This window comes from Leuresthes tenuis, unplaced genomic scaffold, assembly GCF_036924035.1.
Source record: "Leuresthes tenuis unplaced genomic scaffold, fLeuTen1.0.hap1 SCAF_18, whole genome shotgun sequence".
NCBI lineage: Eukaryota > Metazoa > Chordata > Actinopteri > Atheriniformes > Atherinopsidae > Leuresthes > Leuresthes tenuis.
This window is the reverse complement of record NW_027325372.1, coordinates 8,065,274-8,085,758: the sequence shown is the minus strand read 5'-3', so window position 1 is coordinate 8,085,758 and position 20,485 is coordinate 8,065,274. Positions and strand designations below refer to the sequence as shown.

Genomic DNA, 20,485 nt, shown 5'->3' with positions numbered 1-20,485 from the left:
ATTTCACATATTTAAAGAAAAGGCCTCTTGGTGATTTTCATGTTTGCATTCATCTGCAACTCATTGTTGTTCTGCGTCCACAGGAATCATTGATCCATCCAGTCACGACTTCCTGCTTGGCTTTATGGGTAAGTTTAACCAACAGCAGAGGGATAGTTTAAGCTGGTTACTTTTTATGATATTAATCAGAGGGCTCCAGATTACACGCTCATCCCAGTACCAGTTTATTTAAGTTTGTCTCTCAACCACACCGGTGGAGCATTTTTGCATTTTTGGCATTAACTTGGTTATCGTGCTGTATGTAATAATATCAGTTCATGTGGAACTCAGTCATGATGTTTTTGAAACTTAGTCAAAAAGCTCAGGAAGGTCAGAGAAAAGAGTATGTACTGAACCTAAAAGATAGCAGGTTTAAAAAAGATTTTCAGGACACTCTTGCAGATTATGTCAAAGGTCTGGAGTCTGTTTGATGGAACGATGAGACGAAAGTGGACATGTTAGTTCATCAGACTTTTATCAGGACAATGATCCCAAATAAGTATCTTTGTTTAACAAAACCAAGTTCAAGAGTCCTTCCTGGATGGTCCTAAAGAGGCCATCTTAGTCTTGGATTTGAATCCCAAGAAAGATATTTGGGTTATAAAGAAAGCAGCAACTCACAAACCAAAGAATATGAGAAATGAAAATCAATGAAGTTCAAGTTGTATTTTCATTCAGGTAATATTTGACTCACTTTTCTTCAATATATAAGAACTGTGGCTGCATTAAAAAGCACAAACTTAATAATCACCTGCATTTTCCTATATAGAGACCTCATAGCTTTTGATAAAGTATCATGTTAATGACTGACATGTGATGTTCACTAGTTTTTGTTGTGTTTTCAGGTGGTGGATTGGTTGATCCTTTCAGTACAGACAGTCACGTCAACATTCCAGGTTTGATCTCAGACTTTTTTACGAGGTTTAAAGCAACATTTTGCATTAGCAGGTGGAATCAGGTGGTATAAAATACCTTTAATGTTACAGATCTATATCCTCAAAGAGCATTTACAGGTGATTAATCTCTGAAACCATTTTTTTGTTTTGGCTTTTATTCAGGTCACATGACCCCACCCCCTCACCTGGGCTCCACAGGTATGACCTCTACCACATCATCTTTTTCTCCTCTTAGTTAGATCATTTAGCAATGGAATGTTTCTTCTCTGAATCATCTTAATCTTCTTCACTGATCGGCTATATTATTGATTGGCTGTGTTACTAATCGGTCTGGCTGTGTTTCAGTGGCCAGTTCAGGTGGGACAGCAGCTCCATCTGCAGAACAGAACATTCTGGACTCACCAGCAGGTACTGAAACTGCACCCCACAGGTGTCAGTCATCTTTTTTAATAACTTCCACAAAATCATCAAGTAAATTGCCTGCTTTTCTCTCCTTCTTTCTTGCCTCCTGGTGTCAAAGATCTTTCTCATCACGCTGCCATCAACATTGACCAATCAGGACCAGATGGCACCTCACTGAGTTCAGGACCTGACCAATCACTGTCCAGCTCTGTCTCAGACCCCTCCTACTCTGCAGGTTGGCAAAATAAAGACTTTCCTTGTTAAACTCGAGGAGGACCTTTTCTTTGAAGCTCACCTGTCCATTTTTCAAATTAAATATCTGTTTCTCTTCATCTGATGCAGCAGCCTCATCATCCTCATCATCATCATCATCATCACACAGTGCGGCTCACAGGGAGCAGACAGGTAAGCTCCACACCTGCTCTGATATGTCTACGCAGGAAGTAAACCTTCCTGTTTTTGTCCTGAACTGGTTAGACATGAACTCTTTAAAGACATTTTATGAGTTTTGGAGTTACAAAAGGCATGATGTCTTTGTCCTAAGTTTAATTTGTCAAAAACATATCAACTCTTTACTTTAAAACATCCTCATATTAACACTTACAAACATTTTATTGTGTTAATGCTAAATTTGTCCATGCAGATGGAGCCGATTCACCTGACACTAATGGTAAAACTCTGATTTTTTTCTTTCTCTTGTTCCTGAGTTACACGTTGCCTGCATTCATTCCACATATTCATGGATATCTACGATAAACTGCTCCTAATTATGACTATTTTATTCATTATTTTTGGCTTCACGTTTTTTGTTTGTGTTCTTTAGGAAATGGACGACAGACTCTATTGACAGACCTGAATGAAGGTACCTCTTCTTCTACATTTAATTACTTCCATTGAAAACAGAACAGATCTAAACAGAAACCCGAAACAGAAACAAATCGTCCCAATTTTATTGGTAAATAGGGTTCTACAACTCCACGTATCAGCTTTATTCAGGCTGAAACCGCTTTGTAATTTTCAGCATTTTTACTAAAACGCTGCAATGTGCTAAGGTTTTGTTGTACGTGTGACTTCTCGGTTATCATTGGTTACAGTTTCATTCATGTTGTCCAGTGTTCACGTTTCAACACTGTTATATCAGAGCAGTCTCTGCAGTTTGACCCTGCTGGTTGTTTTTATGCAGCAGTGACGGACACACTGGTTTCCCACAGTGATCTTCACACTCAGAGCCTGCAGACTGATCTCACAGGTACAGCTGCTGCATCAACACTAAGTGACTGCTGTTTATGTCATTAACACTAAATGAGGATGAGAAACTTTGAATTTCTGTAGCTTCATTAAGAATAAACTCATATGAATAACCTCTAGGGCCGAAAAAGCTAAACAAACAGGTTAAGAACAACCTTATTCTGTAATCAGACGCTTAGCTGAGACAAGGATGTGTCTCTAGATGTCTTGCTAATGGAGCACAGTCACTTTTAACATCTTTAGATATACACTTGAAATCAAATGCACCCGAGTCTGGACCTTCTCTTAATATATAAACACTTTAAGTTACTAAAGCAGCCTTCAGTTTATGCAGAACGGCCTCTCCAAACCTTTTATAACTTGGAGCTGTTTAGTTTAGTGTTTATTCCTGGTGCCTGCTTACATTTAATATTATGGTGTTTGACATATAGGTATCTAATATATAAGTTCTTCATTTGCAGCAGAATACGCTTGCATGCAAAACATGAAGTGGGTATGTCAGACATCACCTGCTGTGAGATCCCTGTCCTGGACTCAGGACATTAAATTAGATGTGAAATAACTTGGTTGTCGTATAATAACAGTGATGATGTCACCAGGTGGAGCAGAGTCAGTGACCAGTCTTCACATCGACCTCACAGGTGAGATGGACCAACAGATCTATACACCAACAGATAGATGAACTGCTGGTTAAACTCACTGATCAAACTGTCTCTGTGTTCTGATTGGATCCAGCTTCAGGTCTTGCGCTTGGCCGCGACGTCACAGGTAACACACGTTGCTATGACGTTTCATACAGTATTGGAGTTTGGTTTGATTCACCTGATGTCACGTGGTGATGTATTACAGAGACATCACCCGTCATTCTTCACACAGAGTCTGTAGACGGTGTCACACACACGCTGAGCCCAGGTATAGCCGACACACACCTGTCTGTCTAATACACCTGCCTGTCTGATAGATAATTCTGTCTAACCCTCCCTCTGCTGTATTGGTTGATTAAGTTTCAGGTGTTCCCTCCCACACAGACCTGGTTACCGTAACAGCAGTAGACTCCACAGGGACAGGCACAGGTATATGGCACCTATATGGCTGCTGATGGATTAGCAGAGAAGTGAGGGGTTAAAGGTCAGACCTGTTAATAAAATCTATTTTTTTTATAGTTCCAGCAGATCCAACAGGAACTCCTTTTGACTCCAGTAAGTTCTAATTGTTTCCAAAGAAGAAGAGTTGGTGGGGTCTAGTGTGCAGGCGTCAGTTCTTCTGCTGGAGAAATGTTTGTGTGTGTCTTTTCACAAGTGTGTTTGTTTCCAGGTCATCCAGCCGTGACAGATCACACACAGATTGCTGGTAAGTTTTACATTTTTTCACATCATGAGAAGGTCTTATCGAAGACCAGCCTGAAACAGTCCATAAGATTTCAAAACAAGGCAAAAGCTTTTCTAAACACCGGTAAAAAGAAGTAAAAAGTTAACACACACACAAAGACTCAATAGAGTCTGAAAACAACTTTAAAAGAAGTCTGAAACAATTCTGCAGATCAAAATAATCCACCTGCTTGTAAAGGGTATGAAATCCCTTTACAAACCAGTTTAAAAGTAATATGAAACCAGTCTGCAAACTAGTTCAAAGTAAGTCAGTAACAACACTTAAAGTTAGCTTGCAAACCAATCTTAAACCAGCCTAAAACAAGTTTGGAACAAATGTGAAATAAGTAGTTTACAAACGGGCCTAAAGGCAGAATACAAAGCAGCTTACCAAAAAGGACAAATAAACGGGACCATAAAATCCTGTAAGTCACAGCCTAAGGACTCTTACTAGTTTGGGATCCAGACTTCCGATTAAAGAATAAACTAATAAGACATCATTTGAAATGTTGTTGTTTGTGTCTGACCTGAGATCAGGTGCTGAAGGCTTGTTCTTTCTCTTTTCTTGGTTCTGCTTGTCCTCCGCAGGTTCAGTCACTGAACAGTACAACCCTTCCGGTCAGGGTCCTGAAGGTTGGTAACAGCTCGCTCTGACCTTTGACCTCTCTTCTAATCTGACCCGCTTTGGTCTGCAACACTCTGCTCCATCCCATCCACTTTATGATTTATTCTCTAATGATGGATGGTTCTCTAACTTATACATACAGACAAATATTCAACTAGATGTCTTGAGTCAGCTCATCACAGTTCAATCAGATGTCTTATTTTTGGTCTGCTCCAACAGCCTTTACAGTCACTCATCAGGGAAATTTATATTCTAATTTTTTTCCTGATATTCTTCTAAAACTTTATTTAAATCTGCATTCAAAACTGCTACAGGTGTCAGACAACATGACAGCAAGGACTTGACATATTGTTGTGTAGTTTGCTACTTTTGACCCCTGCGTTGTTTTCAGCCTTCATTCATCTGTCAGTTATTTTCTAAAGTCATGATCAAACATTTTGTGTGGCCAAAAGCCAAAAATCCAAATATGCACTATTGTACTTTAGTGATTAGGGCTCATAAACCTTTTAGTGATTATGATGAAAACAGACACTCTAACCACAATAAGAGTTATGTGGATTAAAGCTTTGTTTTGTCTCTCAGGTGCAGAGAATCTGGAAGCGGAGGATACCTGCTGACTTCCACATCAAGCCGCGAGTGCGATTCCTGCGCTTCCAATTACAGTGTACTGACCAATCAGCATGGCCTAGGAATTCTGACCCCTCCCATTAGTTAAAGGCTCCGCCCATAAAATGGCAACGGTCACGACTGTTTTTAAGTATTTAAAAATATTGTTTATAGACGTTTATTTTGTTTTAGAGAATCACTGAGAGGGGGAACTAAATAAAAGTTTCAGCTGAATCTCGACCATTTGGTGATTCTGTTTTGATGACATCATACAGGTGACATCATTGTAAAATGTGGTTTTGAACTTCTACAATAAATGGGTTTTTTTTGTCTATTTTGAACATCAAACTGATTTGTTGTCTTCTGTTCGAGGTGAATCGTACAGGTCAGCCGATCGGTGACTTTCATCATTATGAATCAGATGAATATGATTAACATGGATCTGAATTAAACGTTCATGTTCAGATGTGTTTGAAATATTTTATTGAACCAAAAGTTTTGCAATCAGAATACTGTGAAAACATTCCAACCTCTGACCCCATCTTGGTTTACCACAATCCTCCTCTCCTTGACATGTAGAGAGCTGTCAGGCAAGCTCAGGTAGATTAAATAGATGGCTTATACTTGAATAATTTGTTTGAATTAAAAGCTACTTCAAACAAAAGTCAATATATTAATCACAGCGGCTTTTACACTGCAGGCAGATTCTTGTTTGTACAACAGCTGACAAACGTGACCAATAAACTGACTTCAGGACATCAGGTCTCTGAGGATTAAATTCATTGCTTTGTCAAAACTTGTAGCAACATTTAGAAGAATGATTTTCTATTCCAAGATGAAAAGTAAAAATGTGAAACAGGTTAGAGGTGCTGCTCGCATTAATTCAAGGAAACATTACTGTAAATGCACTCCGACGCTTGACTGTAATCTACAAGTGTAAAAGACTTAAGCTTGTCCGGAAACACTGCTCTTTGACTCTTCACCTCAACAATCCCTCTTCTCCAAATCTAATCGTGTGGTTACCAGGTAAACAAAAACTCAAGCTCAGAGTTCTTTTTCATTTTCCAGGAGCTAAAGATGGAAGTTTCTGCAATAACTTAATTTTTCTGAGCAGGTTTTAAGTTTAAGTTCTTTACATCCGCGCCACAGACCAAGAACATATGAACTGTCTTCTTGGTGCACAGCCGATGTCCTGAAGTGATTTACGCCACAAACCTGCTCTGGTTTCAGACACACTGATCTGATATCTGTACCACTTGAAGCTTCTAACATTACATAGAGAAGACCCGATGTCAGTGCTCGGTTAAGAAATGAAAACTCACTGAACTAAGATTACGTTTACGTGAATAAATATAAACGGCTGGAAACGCTATGTAACCGATGTAGATCAGTCCCACCTATCTGACACAGAATCCAATTGATCAGAATGAACACTGATCAAGCAGGGCTTTTCGTTGCGAGTGATGAAGTGGAGCGGAGCCGTGGTGCGCTGTCTGAGTGGAGCGTACGTTAACAGAGCTGCAGTTCCATCGGTGTCACACAGGCTTGCAGGGTGCAGTGCTGAATGTTGGGTCATCTGCATTTTGGAAGAGCTCAGATGTGCCACAGCAGAAACTAGGTCTATCGCCTGGAGTCTGGCTAAAGCTGCGGAGTAGCTGTAGTGGAAACATATCAACATGGTTTGCCTGAACAAGACCGACCCCAATACATGGAAAAAGAAAAACAGGCCGTATCAACGGGTCTCTTCTCTGTCTGCGGTTTCCGTGGTAACAGAGACGACAAGAGGACGATAAACACTTTGTAATAAAGTCTTCCAAAAATATTTAGATTCTTTTTGTTATATTGAAATTCTACACATGAAAACAAATACAACCATAAAATTTGACTTCAACATGCAAAGCAGAGAGAGCACCTGGGTCACATGATCCTGGCTCTCCTGAACTATGACATCATCCATACTGACTGACCTCAGATCTGTCCCTGAAAAGACCAGCAGGTGCACATGTGACCCTGGTTCTCTGAGTTTAGTTTTTTTCTCTTTTTTTTTTTTTTTTTAAACAGCAAACCACAAAGGATTTGATTTAAGCAGCGAGAAGAAGAAACAAAATCTAAATAAAGACTAAATGAAAACAAGTATAGAAATGTATTAATATTGATCAATAATATCTGCATAATTAAAACATGACCTTTGACCTAATGATTGATTTGAACTGATTTCGTCATCATCTATTGCTGCCGAGTCAGCGCTCAGAGTGTCCTGTTGCTATGGTTACTGAGAGGTCGTCACATTCCTGCAGATGTCAGAGGTTAGAGTCAAGTTGGGTCTGGCTCAGCAGGTCATTCTCAGGGTCATCAGAGGCCGTGTCAGAACTGAAAAAAGGCTGCGTCTCCAAGTCCAGGAGGGACGGCAGGTCGGCTCCATCCTCCCCCAGGCTGACTGCTTCAGGCATTTGGACAGGTGTGGCTGTGTACTGCACCAACTGCTTCCCTGCACCAATCATTGAAAGCAACATGTGACCATGGCAGCAAGGTTTGGGGTTCCTGCATTATCCAAATGAAGCTGAATGTGAGCTACCTGCACTGCCTTCACTTTCTTTCGGAGCTTCGTCAGACAGAAGCTGAAAAGAAAGTTTCATCCGTCAGACAGGTGTGACATCAACGAGACAAACACATCTTATGCTTCATTTGTACTCACGCCTAAATGAACACGGTCACTCTGCAAAATAACCGCTGTTATTTGGATAAGAATCAGGAAAAGAATGCACAAAATAGGAATGTACTATTAAACTCACTGTGTCTAAACTATCAAGGTCAAAGTCTCCGGAAGGATTGGACGAACTGAAAAACTAAACACACACAAAGAGTTAATATCAAGGTAGACATAATGATAATAATTGATAGATGATATTAATGAGATGCAGTCAGACTGACCTCCATGAGCGGAGATGTGTCAAAGGTGAACATTTGCGAGTTCAAAATGTTCTGCAGGTTTTCTAAGCCGTTGTCAATACAATCAACATGATCATAAAGTTCAGACCTGAGACACAGAAAACAAACGGGGGAAAGAGATATCTGTGAGTTGACATCATCAGCCTGGTGTTATTCTACATTTTTCTTTTGTCCACGTGGACCCAAACCAACAGTGTCTCTCAGGACATTGTTGCCCATCTCTCCCCAAAAGGGGAATTTGTAAAACACTCCCAAACACTCTGAACTCTGAGCTAAAGGTGCAGATCACTGCAGATCTCGTCATGTCATTTCATGATACTCTGGTGATTGCAGTTTTTAGTGACACATCATTAGGATAGGAAAAACGAGTGAAGCTACTGGGGACCAGTTTCAGTAAGAGATTAATCTACATTTTGATCAGGTATCAAACAGACATACAGTACTTGTCAAAAACCAAACCAGTGTTGGTCTGGTCTTGTCACATGACGACAAGAAGAAAAATATAGAATGGCACCAGAGAAATTAACAGATTCCTTTTAGAAATATCTAGAATTATTATAGACTATATGTAAAAAATGACGTAGCCACAGTAATGTCTCTCAGGTTTTGAAGCCTCGAAGTTCAGCATTTCAACTGTTGCTTTTTTTGTTTTGTGCCGCACCGTATCCTGCTTATAGTCTAAATAACTTAGAAACTTAGAAAAAAGATTAGAAATGTTCAACTAAGTCCATAAACTTGTGGAGGTAAAAAAATAATAATAACAATATATATTACTAGTTGGCTAATATTTCTCCTTTATCTCTGTATAATCGCATTACGTTGAATAACCAGACGACTGTAAACGGAAATAATGAAGGTTTAAAGCACAGGTTTAATCTTTTACACCGAGAGGATACGTCTATCTTTTAGATACAGTCTACAACAATTATTCGAAGATTCACTTGTCAGGTTGTGTTGATATGATGCGCCAAACTTCAGGTGGGAGTCCACCTGCAGAGGGAGGGAGGAGGAATCTGAGGGAAGCACATAGGGTTTTAATGACAAAAGTGCCTTTAACAGAATTATCATCTGAAACGAAATGCAACAAATACTGAACCCTTGTAATATTTAATTGCATAGTAACTACTCTATGACACAGTATACGTATGTGCAGCAGTGCATTGGGGTAAGAGGTGCACAATCAGACATGGGAGATGCAAAAAGGGCAAGACTACATTTGACAGCCGTCAGGGCAGTAGCTGACTAAGTACAGAGTGGTTGCTGGGTAGTTGATTGGCAGGTAGAGGACAGCTATTGGATAGTTGCTGTTGTTTAGGCAGTTCTGAGGCATTTGTTGGCAGTGTTGCGAAGCAATTTTGAGGAAAAAAATCTCAATTTTAGGTTGTCGATAAGCAGGACGATTAAGCAGCACATGCTTCTGCCACACAGTCTTTACCTGTCAATACAGGCGACGGTCTGACATTTCTGTTGAGGTGTTGTGGGACTTGCAGGGCTGAGGGCAGAGGCAGAGTTTGGGATGGCAACGGGGGAAGTTGATTGACTGGTCAGGTCGGATGGGAGGGACTCAGTCGAGGCAGGACTCATCACAATAGAGCTGGCTATAGAGGATATAGAAAGATGTTAAACTGATAGAAAGTTTTTTTTTTTTTTATTGGCAATCAACACAGCTCTGACTAAAAATTTAACTATAAGCTCAAAATATATTAAATACCTGCTGGGGTGGTAGCGGTGGTAGCGGTGGTGGTGGTGGTGGTGGCGACTGGTGTTGGCTGTATCTCGTCCTGAAGGAAGGAGTCGATCAAGGTGGTCGGGGACAGAAGGGTGTCCACACTTGTAGGCTCTACCTCGAAAACAGGACACACCTCCACATCAGGACTTGATGGTTCCTCTTTGATATCAATCGACTGGCTCTCTCTGCAGGTAAATCGGGCACAATTAGAGAATTCCGACTGATGAATCATTTACCAACTAAAGGACAGCGATCTTATTGCTGCTCACCCAGTCCATTCACTGCCTTCTTCATCTGGAGTGGAGGTGGCCACATCTGTGATGTCAGAGATGATTGGTCCAGAATTCACCGGGCTGTCAGAGAAGAGATTGGCTGCAGCCTGAGGAGACAAGACAGATGTTAAAAGGGACTCACTGACCAGTCAATAAGCATGATGACCAAACACATTGTGGCCTGTTGTTTTAAACATCCTAAGTAAGACAAACACCCAAAGAGGTGTGCTCAGTTTTTAAAAAAGTCTTCTTTTTAACAGCTGATAAGAGGCCAAGCAGCATCAATGAATAAAAACAAGCGGAGACATTGGTCTGTACTCTGAATGCACCCAACTGCTCGGTCTGCAGTTACCTGTACGGTTTTCTGCCGCTACCTTGTGTCCGGTGCAGCGTCCCCTACGGACCTCAATCTGCAATAAAATCTAAATCCTGAATCAAAAGGACAACATAAGTTACCTGCAAGTGCTCCAATGAGAAGGGCCGGTTGTACTTGGGCATGGAGTGGGCAGAATTAGAGTCATTGAGCATCAGAGGACTGCAGAAGAAGAAAAAAGTAATGCATTAATTGACAAATTAACATTAACTTTCTATGTGGACCTCAGAAAGGAGGGAAGCAGAACACCACATTTTGCAAAAATAAGATAAAGATTTAAAATAAGATCTTAAAATGAGAAAATCTCCACATTTTTGCCCAATCTGCACTTAATTAAACATTGGTTGTTAAAGTTTGGTCAACTTGCATCTTTCGCTTGACTCCCATGATCCTGTTGGTCTGGACGAGAGACACCAGAAATTGGATCAACTGCAAAGAGAGAGAGTTTATTATTAGTTCAGATGGCAGCTAAGGTGACGGCAAGAGGTTAGCTTCGTCCTGACTATGTGCTAAAAGGCTTCGTACAGGCTGATAGCAGATCCCCTTCCTGGCATCGCATTCAGCTCTGATCAATATAGAAAAATAAACAGAGGGAGGGGACATGCATGTGGATGCTTTATATAGAATACAACTCTGCATACACATCACAGAGACTCATCAATGCTCCCTTTAAAAGCATCCTCTGATGCCACTTCTTTATGCATCTGTATAGGTGTACAACCGGTGCATTAATAACTAAAGATATGTGCTTTGACTCTCAGAAAAACTTTGATGAAAGGTCTGATTATTGAGTTAGTGAAGACTTTTAAATATCTGGGGACCATTATGGACACTCAACTTAATCTTGAAGCAAACTGTGAAGCTGTGTCGTGACCCAAAATAAGGAATTTAGGAGAGACATTCACCAGAGGGCTTGTACCTTTAACAGCAAGGGCTTATGGGATATGCCTGGTTCCGGATTCTATGTAGTTTAGATGTTGCCTAGCAACAACGAGAGTTTCTGAGTTATGAGTGTGCTGAGATATATAATTTGTGGAGAGTAAACGCTCAACTCACCTCCATCTCCTGTCTCATCAATATTATTTACATCTCCACAGCTGTGTGTAAAAAAGACTCCCGAGCATCTGTACTGTTTAAGGAAACTTGAGGAAGCTTTGTTCCTGCTGTTGTCACTGAACTGAACAAGCTGTAGCTTATCTGCACAAACACCTTCACGTATTTTCACGGTATTTTATTTAGCTTGTAATCCCGTTTAATTATTTATTATCATGTTACTGGCCGGCCTTTTTTTTTTTTTTCCATGGAACCAGAGCATCAGCTCACACCTGGTTTCCTGTACTTCTAGGGGCATAACATTGAATGTAGATGTATTAATAAAGCTGTCAGTACACACAAAGGCAGAAATGTTCAAGTGCATTCTTTTTTGCCAATATAAGACTGTGTTTATCAATAAAACTCTTTTATAAATCTCAAATCTTATTGTGAATGGATGCAGACACTCCCCTAATTTGTCATTTACTTTGTAAGACCCCGTTAGCACCACAAGAAAAGAGGAATGATAGTGAAAGCAAGAAAAAAGAAGAAGCACAGGTTTACTAAATATAAAACTGATACAGTGGCAGTGTGGGTAAGTGGTGGGTAGACAAAAAGGATATCCATTTAATTTGGTGACCTCAGTTCTGTGATCACAAATAAAACACACACTGCTGAATTAAATAAGTATTAAGAGATCAGCTCTGTAGGTTCAAAGCAAAAGAAACCTGTAGAACAAGTAAGATTATAAAATAACAAAACAAAACAAAAAACTGGGCACCAATCAGGGCACAAACGTATAGACAGGTAACTTGTAGAAGCCTATGAGACAATCTAGTACCAAACAAAGTGTCATTGGAGAGGTCTTCCAAAGCCATTACGTGCAACACAAAGCTGCACTTATTCATAGCACCCACATTTACAGTAAATAAGAGCAAGTTGTGAAAATTGACAACTGACATTGAAAAATCACCGTCCTACTGAGCAATCTCAATGGCAGTGCTCTGACTGACTGAGGGAAGGTGTGGATATGTTCTCACCTTGTTGACCACTTTCTGTTGCTGAGCGTGTTTCTGTCTCAGACTGGCCACCTCCCTCCATAGAGCCTCATTCTCACTGAAACACAGAAACACAGGAGGGGACCTGAAGCCAGCCACAAAACTGTACATTAAAGACAAACCATCTTTATGCACAAGAACAGAGATATTCAGAGCCCTGTGGGGTCTTCCTTTATATGCAAGTCTCGTGTCCTCTACGCATAAACACGAGATGGCTTGCAAGGCAAGATTATGTGTCACTATCTCCTTGGTTTGAATCTCTACAAGTGCCAATCCAGCCTTTGTTGACATAGTAACAGAAGATATCAGCAGGATAGTGCTGATGCTAAGCATGTCAACACTACAGCACCCAGTCCTGCCGACCATACCAAAGAACCCTGGCATCAGATTTAGCCATGAAGTTCACTCCTTCATAATCCAACATAGACAGCCGCCAATGTCACCTGAACAGACCTCAAGTTGTGGGACAACCTTAAGAACGAGGTGGTTGTTTCTGCAGAATAACAAGTTTTCTCTGTTGTCTTGAGCGAGGCGTTTCGCCCGTACGTTCAGAGAAAGGAGATCACCTATCAGTGATCTCTCACTGTCACAAAGTTATGAGCCAACAGAATAAAACTAGAAGAAGTCCTGCTCAACTCACAGTCTTCTTTTCCAAGAAATTTCAATTTGCATGTAAGAAAAATAATAAATTTTTGTGTATTCTGCCTCGGTATTCTTACTGTTTCATGGTGAGGATTCTGGAGTCGATGGTTTCCTGTTTTCCCTTCATCTGCTGGACGTCGGTCAGGATCTTGTTCACTTCATCTGTAGAGATCTTCACCTCTTCCTGACGAACTGACGACACCTGCACAAGTCATATGGCAAAGAGACCGTTACCGTGGAGACTACGGACAAACTGATTAAATCAGGGTCTCTGCAGGTTTCAACAAGTCAAATTTAAGACTTTAAGACCATAATGAATACAATTTAAGACCCATTTCACAACCATACTGGCAAAAAAGTACAAAAAGCATGAAGGAAACTCGGAGGCCTGGAATTACTTGCAAAGTATAGGATTTTTTTTTTACAGCTCTTTCACATTGGAATACAAAATGCTTAACCAAACTAAAAACACCAGAAGCCTCTCTATTGTGAACTAATATTTGTTCTACTGTTAACTTTGGACCCCCCCCCTCATTTTTGAATTGCAACACTTATATGTAAATGAAGTGATGAAGAAGAAGTGGATTGTGAAGGGCCATATTAATGGAGACATGAAAACACAGTAATTACAGTAACATTAGGTGAGGTGGTGCACAGTAACGTGATTTTACATTGTGTACCAACATCATCACGTTAGGGTTTCTCATCAATTTCATGCGTGTGTCAGTGCATGTAACGTTAAACTGCTCTCGTTTCCTGAGCGGAATCCAGAGGAAAATACACTGTCAATGGGACCCGGGACGTCACTTATATGCATATAAATAATATGAATAAATAATAATATGAAAATATACACCAAAAGTGGAGCCAGTCGTACAATTCCGGCGTCAGGTCAAACGTGTGAGGTTACGGTGCAGGTACGTACGTTGGTGACTTTGCGTTTGATGTTCTCCAACAGGTGTTCTTGTCCTCTGATGAAGAACGGGTGCTGGAACTCCGTGTCGTCTCTCTCTGGTTTCACCAAACCGCCCTGCTCAATATGCACCACCTTACGGAAACCATCTGAACACCGACGTGTACAGAATATCATCACCGTCAGTCAGCTTCTGCATTTCAATAAACCATCATCACTTGTTCTGAGTAACGTCTTTACTATGATGGCAGTGACTGGTCTGCCACGGTTGACATCGATCAATTACTGGTAGAAGTAAAAAAATGCTGATACTCACACATGTTGAGCTGTCGGATGAAGCTGGCCATGTTGTTGTGCTTGAAGAACTTTGGCAGAACCTCTTTAGAGAACCGGCCCTGATCAAACACATGGAAGCTGGTTCCACTCTGATACAAGAGAGAAATTAACATAGATTGCTCCAATAAACAATTTTCTCACCAACATAAATCAATAAGCCGTTTTTTCATAATTCAATTAACAATTTTTCAGACAAAAAAAAGACACTGGTATGTAAATATTTGATGCTCGTGTTTGCCATTTGTTGCAGTAAACGTCAACACAGATTTGGTCTTGATCTCTAAAGTTATCAAAAGAATGGTCAGCTAAAGACAGGTCAGGCCAAATAAAAGACAGACATCTGTATTTTTAAGGCTGTAATCTTCAGATAAACTTAGTTTGTCTACATGTAGACCACAACAAGTGTGTCCTGGTTTAACCACTTGAGTGTGGTGGGGTGAAAGCGGAGCTGCAGCTGGCTGCAGATCAGTTTACACCCAGATGATGTGGAACTGCATAATGACCACACTGATCTGAAGTCAACTGGACTGTTTTAGTTTTGGACCTGATTTCTCCAGCAGTCAGTTCTGTACAGTTGGATATGATCTGGCTCAATTTCATCAAAACACTGAAGTAAGATGGTGAGGATGGTCAGAGTGAAAGAGTGCAGCTTTTTGTTTCAGACACTTTTAAAGGTATGTTGAAGTCATTCGCAAAATTCGCAAATTTATTTAAGCCACTGGAATTTGTGCTTTGTGGGTGATCTCTCTTCCATGTGTCGTTCCACGATGGTGGAATGACCTCCCAAGCGCTACCAGAATAGGAGTGTCCTGACAGACCTCTGGCAGAGTCTGACTAGTGGTTTTCCTTCTATGTAGCTTATTGTTAGTCGCAAAATCATCTGCCAAAATGCATAAACATAATCTAGTTGTGAGATACCGGTTTAGGAAAGTGAGGGAAAATATGCAGATGAAATATGAACAATTACTTATAATCAGTCATCAATGTGCAGATGAGCTTGTTTTCTAGAATAACTGTTCTAGAATAGCAGCTCAGAAGTGGAAATAAAGACCAGGTTGATACGAGTTATGTTGACACTCTGCCCCTGTTTCTTCGGCAAAGTCCTAGAAAAAGTTGTATACCAACAGCTTTCTGACTTTCTACTGTCTAACAATGCTTTTGATCCTTTACAATCAGGCTTTAGGCCCCACCATAGCACTGAGACAGCTCTGATCAACGATACAAACGATATCCGCCTGAACACAGACGCAGGCAAAGTCTCAGTCTTAGTTCTACTGGACCTGAGTGCTGCCTTTGACACAGTTGAGGTTGGAAAACTGGGTGGGAATCTCTGGTAGTGCTTTAAACTGGTCCAAGTCCTATCTCGAGGACAGGATGTATTTTGTTGAAATTGGTAACCGTGTCTCAGACCAAATAGCTATGACCTGTGAGGTTCCCCAGGGCTCCATCCTAGGACCCCTATTGTTTAATTTATACATGCTCCCATTAGGCCAGCTAATAAGCAGCTATAATGTGTCCTACCACAACTATGCAGATGACACTCAGATCTATTGACGGCAGGAGAACACGGGCCTGTAGATACATTGTGTCACTGCATTGAACAGATCAGTGTGTTGATGCAAAACAATTTTCTCCAGCTAAACTCAGACAAAACTGAAATCATTGTCTGTGGCCCACAGAAACAAAGAGAAAATGTTATCAGTCACCTTGAGACTCTCTAAAAATTAATAATTAAGTTAGAAATCTAGGGGTAATATTAGACTCAGACCTGAACTTTAACAGCCACATTAAATCAATAACATCAGGAGCTTTTTACCATCTAAAAAACATTGCCAGAATCAAAGGAATAGTGTCTAAACCAGACTTAGAAAGACTAATCCATGCATTTGTCTCCAGCGCATTAGACTACTGTAACGGCCTGCTCACTGGGCTCTCTAAACGGACTGTAAGACAGCTGCAGTACATCCAGAATGCTGCTGCTCGACTCCTAACTAGAACCAGGAAATATGGCCACACTAGTCCAGTGCTCAGGTCTCTGCACTGGCTACCTGTTGCTCAGAGAATAGTAGTATGTAAACCAAGCTGTTTTGAACAGAACATCTTTAAACTGTAAGACAAAAATACCTTTTAATAATGTGATATACTTTTAGGTACCTCCTGCCCAGCCCCTCTATGGAGCAACTCATTTTAATCAAAGGTGTCCCTTATACTGAGAAGTGAAAATTATTGTTATCATCATCATTATTTGTATCAATCCTCATCAACTTTGCAGCAGTGTATTTTACAAACTAATAAGCAAAAATAATGAAAAATGATTGCCTGACTCCCCACAAGTGTACTCGGCAATGTGTATGACATTATGCTGATGATACCCAGCTCTATCTGTCATTCCCACCTGACAACCACACGGTCTCAGCACGAATCTCAGACGGTCTCTCCGACATATCAACATGGATGAAAGCCCACCACCTCCAACTTAACCTCCCAAAACCTGAACTGCTTGTCTTCCCAGCCAAACCAACCATACACCACAGCATCTGCATCTAAACTGAATCCCTATCTCTTGCTCCATCAAAGGTTGCTAGAAACTTGGGTGTCATGATTGATGACGAACTAACCTTCAAAGATCACATTACCTCGGTTGCTTGTTCATGCTGCTTTGCATTGCTAAACATAAGAAAGATCAGACCACACCTAACCCAACATGCCACCCAACTCCTGGTGCAGGCCATGGTCATCTCCCGCCTTGACTACTGCAATGCTCTCCTAACTGGTCTCCCAGCCTGTACTATGAAACCTCTGCAGATGGTCCAGAACGCGACGGCGCGTCTGGTCATCGATCAGGCTAAAAGAACACACGTCACCCCTCTGTTCACTGAACTCCACTGGCTACCCTTAGCTGCCCGCATCAAATTCAAGTCACTGATGTTAGCCTACAAAGTGCTCAATGGAACGGCTCCCATATACTTGAATGCTCTTGCAAAGGCTTATGTCACAACTCGGTCCCTTCGTTCGTTGCAGGATTGTCGTCTAGCAGTGCCTACATCATGCCTAAGACAATCCAAACTCTTTTCATGTGTCGTCCCACAAAGGTGGAATGACCTACCGAGCGCTACCAGAACAGGGGCATCCCTGTCTATCTTCAAGAAACTCTTGAAAACCCAGCTCTTCAGAGAGCATCTCTTATCCTAGCACTTACCCTGCACTTCCCTACCCCCTCCATCTTTGCACTTTTATCTTTCTGCACTTCCCTCTATGCCTGCACTCTATCTCTACTCTGTCACCTCTGACAGACTAGTGGGTTCCTTCTATGTAGTTTATTGTTAGCTTTTTATATAGCTTGTTATATCTTCATTTGTAAGTCGCTTTGGATAAAAGCGTCTGCTAAATGCATAAACACAAACATGACACTACATGTACAAACAGTGATGAACGAAATGTAAAATATCTACATGAAGCTGCTCTACTGGAAGAACTATGAGATAACAACATTTCTAAGATTCCTTAGTCACCGATTTAGCCTTTCTCTGTCAAGAATGTTGACTGACTAATATATAGTTGGGCTCTAGCTTTAACTCTGTAGTGTTTCATGAGCAGTTTGAAGTGGTAAGTAATTCTAAGTAGAGCTGCAGGACATTAGGAAAACATGTTATATACAAAATGATTTTTGAATTCTGCAATGTGAATTGCAATATACAAACAAATACTAAGATATATGGTGCTACTCTAAGGTATTATTGATGAGGGTTGCATTTTACTTCTGCACCTGTGCATGCTGGTTACAACGCAGAAGCAGAGCCTTCTCTAAGTGGACTGTGGCTCTAATTATTATACTTATGCTTTGTCTATTCAAACTAGAAGTGCCTGACTGCTAGATAATAAAACTACAATGACCATTTTTCAACATATAGCGTGGGCTTAGTTGTAAGACAGCTGATGTAAATGTGTAAACGTCTTACGGTGGTATAATCTGGAGGAGGAAACAGAACTGACAGCCATTCAGACTGTTTCAATTCGTCAGTTGTGAAGTATTATTAGAAACAACTAGGCCAACCTGTAAGCACCTCAGTCTGTTAACAGTCAGTTAATTAGTTCAGATGGTCACCTTGACTGACACTAACAGCTGAAAAACAGCTGAACCTGAAGATCTGACTGGTTTCACTTGGTCGGACATAAATAGGTTGTTTCATACGAGTAACTGTCCGAGGACCGCTGATGTCTGAATCCAGAGTCTATCTCATTATTTTATAGATTATTAAATAATTGGGTTCTTTCTGCCGAACCTAACCGCTACCTGCTTCAAAACCATATACATACTGGAGAAACTCATATCTGTTATTTAAAGTCCTGACTGTTTGTTTGAATAAACTCCTCTCTGAAGGACTCCGCCTGCGAACCGTTAGCCATTAGCTCATCTTAACAAGAATAACTCGAGTACCGGGCTCCAGCAGATGAGCGGGTCGGTCTCAGGGTCCTCAACCAGGGTCCACAGTTTTGTTAGGAAGGCCGGGACGTTACCGCCGCTCAGCACCACCCCACCTCCACCTCCAGGATACTCCATCGCAACGACGAAAAACAAAACGCACACTGGACTTCTGCAGCTAATCTGAGCTAACGACGCTAACAGTTAGCCTACTGTTAACCCCATCCTCAAAGACGAAAAACAGATAAACTGCAACACTAAGATCGACAGTGGTTTGATGGAGATTGTAAAAGTCTCAGCTCTAGTCCTCGATTTAGGTGGTCTCTTCTGGTTGGCAGATGATTTATCCAAGCTTATTCTAAATAAACTCCGTCGTGGAAAATTCCTACAAATCCGATAAAACACACAACTGCGTAGCTAGCTGGCTGTCGCACTCTGATAACGTCACAATACGTAATGAGAACGTTTGGTCGAGTTGTGACGTCGTGGTCCGTTATCCAGATTTTTTTTAGCGAAAGCATCTAAGAGTTTTAAAATATATTTATATACACCCGAGAATTAGAAATATGACGGAATAATATGACGGTGACAATACCATATACATCGTTTATTTGAATGTGAATGCGGCGGATGCAATTATGATACACAACACTGTGACAGATGAATCGAATAACCCTGATTATCTGGCAATAACGTGTGGTCTGGGGTTATCAGACACTGTACAGACGGTTATCTGTGCTAGACTTGAGACAAATTTGTAAAGACCTACACCACTTTGATAAGGACCAGCCAATAAGGTTAAAACTGGAGCTTTGTGGGGTGTTCTTGGTCTGCTGTGGCAAAGACCAATTTATAGGAAGAAGGTCATATCTGCAGATGGAGGATCATTGATGTTGCAGGGTAATTAATAATCCCATGTGTTTCAGACCAACGGATCACCTTGGAGACATTTTTCAGCATGCAGAGTATCACCCTACTGAGTGTAGAACTGTGTATCAGGCCAGTCAAAGTGCCTATAATAACCCGTCCACCATTACCACACACTTCAGTGGACGCACCAGTGCCTGAATTGGATTTAGACTAAATAAGGAGGCTGTCTTGGTCTGATGAGTCCTGTTTTCCTTTCAGTAACATGAAAAATAGGAATATGAGGAAGGGATGAAAGAAGTCTGTTCTGAGGGAGAAAAATGAGCCAGAGAGGGTGAGGCTCTGAGCTGCCCTGCTGTTGTTTTCTCCTGATTCATCCTCCCAGTGGTTAAAACAGGTTCAATCATAGAAAGACAAAGGAATTGACTTCGATTAAACACTGAATGACTAAGTCATGTATTATGTTGATTCTTTTATGTTATAAAAGTATAAAAAAACAAGACACAACTCTCATTAATCACCTTGATGTTTACAGTTCAACAGATGACAGTATTCTTTCTCTTTCACATTGTAGATCAGCTCATAAATATTGAACCTCAATGTGCAATAATTAAAAACAAAAAGACAGAAAAACAAATATTTTGAAGATTTGTTTTAGTAGTTCGTTTCTGAAATGGGTGGCTTTTAATATGAAATTCTTTTGACGAT

At 40.8% G+C, this 20,485-nt stretch overlaps 1 protein-coding gene and 2 long non-coding RNA genes across 5 annotated transcripts; 2 read left to right on the top strand and 1 right to left on the bottom strand.

The window, feature by feature from the left end:
• Positions 1 to 1,706: 1,706 nt before the first annotated feature.
• Positions 1,707 to 3,226, top strand: LOC140274812 (uncharacterized). The gene is made up of 5 exons (XR_011908372.1): positions 1,707 to 1,742; positions 1,981 to 2,007; positions 2,161 to 2,199; positions 2,521 to 2,586; positions 3,185 to 3,226. It is a non-coding gene; the product is annotated as an uncharacterized lncRNA (long non-coding RNA).
• Positions 3,227 to 3,427: 201 nt separating this feature from the next.
• LOC140275469 (uncharacterized) lies at positions 3,428 to 5,455 on the top strand. The gene is made up of 6 exons (XR_011908404.1): positions 3,428 to 3,497; positions 3,590 to 3,658; positions 3,749 to 3,784; positions 3,900 to 3,935; positions 4,541 to 4,585; positions 5,160 to 5,455. It is a non-coding gene; the product is annotated as an uncharacterized lncRNA (long non-coding RNA).
• A 194-nt stretch (positions 5,456 to 5,649) lies between these two features.
• On the bottom strand, positions 5,650 to 19,348 carry hsf1 (heat shock transcription factor 1). Of its 3 annotated transcripts, XM_072369814.1 has the most exons (15): positions 18,926 to 19,348; positions 14,468 to 14,576; positions 14,164 to 14,300; positions 13,316 to 13,440; positions 12,579 to 12,654; positions 10,874 to 10,935; positions 10,590 to 10,668; positions 10,131 to 10,240; positions 9,844 to 10,046; positions 9,568 to 9,730; positions 9,074 to 9,145; positions 8,115 to 8,220; positions 7,976 to 8,029; positions 7,759 to 7,801; positions 5,650 to 7,671 (listed from the first exon to the last, which is right to left on the bottom strand). In XM_072369814.1, exons 1-15 carry the CDS (start codon positions 19,046 to 19,048, stop codon positions 7,484 to 7,486), a joined length of 1,650 nt encoding a protein of 549 aa, XP_072225915.1. In that variant the 5' UTR covers positions 19,049 to 19,348; the 3' UTR covers positions 5,650 to 7,483. The 3 variants fall into 3 exon arrangements, with proteins under 3 accessions (XP_072225915.1, XP_072225916.1, XP_072225917.1); XM_072369815.1 differs by lacking the exon at positions 9,074 to 9,145; XM_072369816.1 differs by lacking the exon at positions 18,926 to 19,348 and having other exon boundaries at positions 14,164 to 14,344; positions 14,468 to 14,558.
• Between the last annotated feature and the right edge of the window lie 1,137 nt (positions 19,349 to 20,485).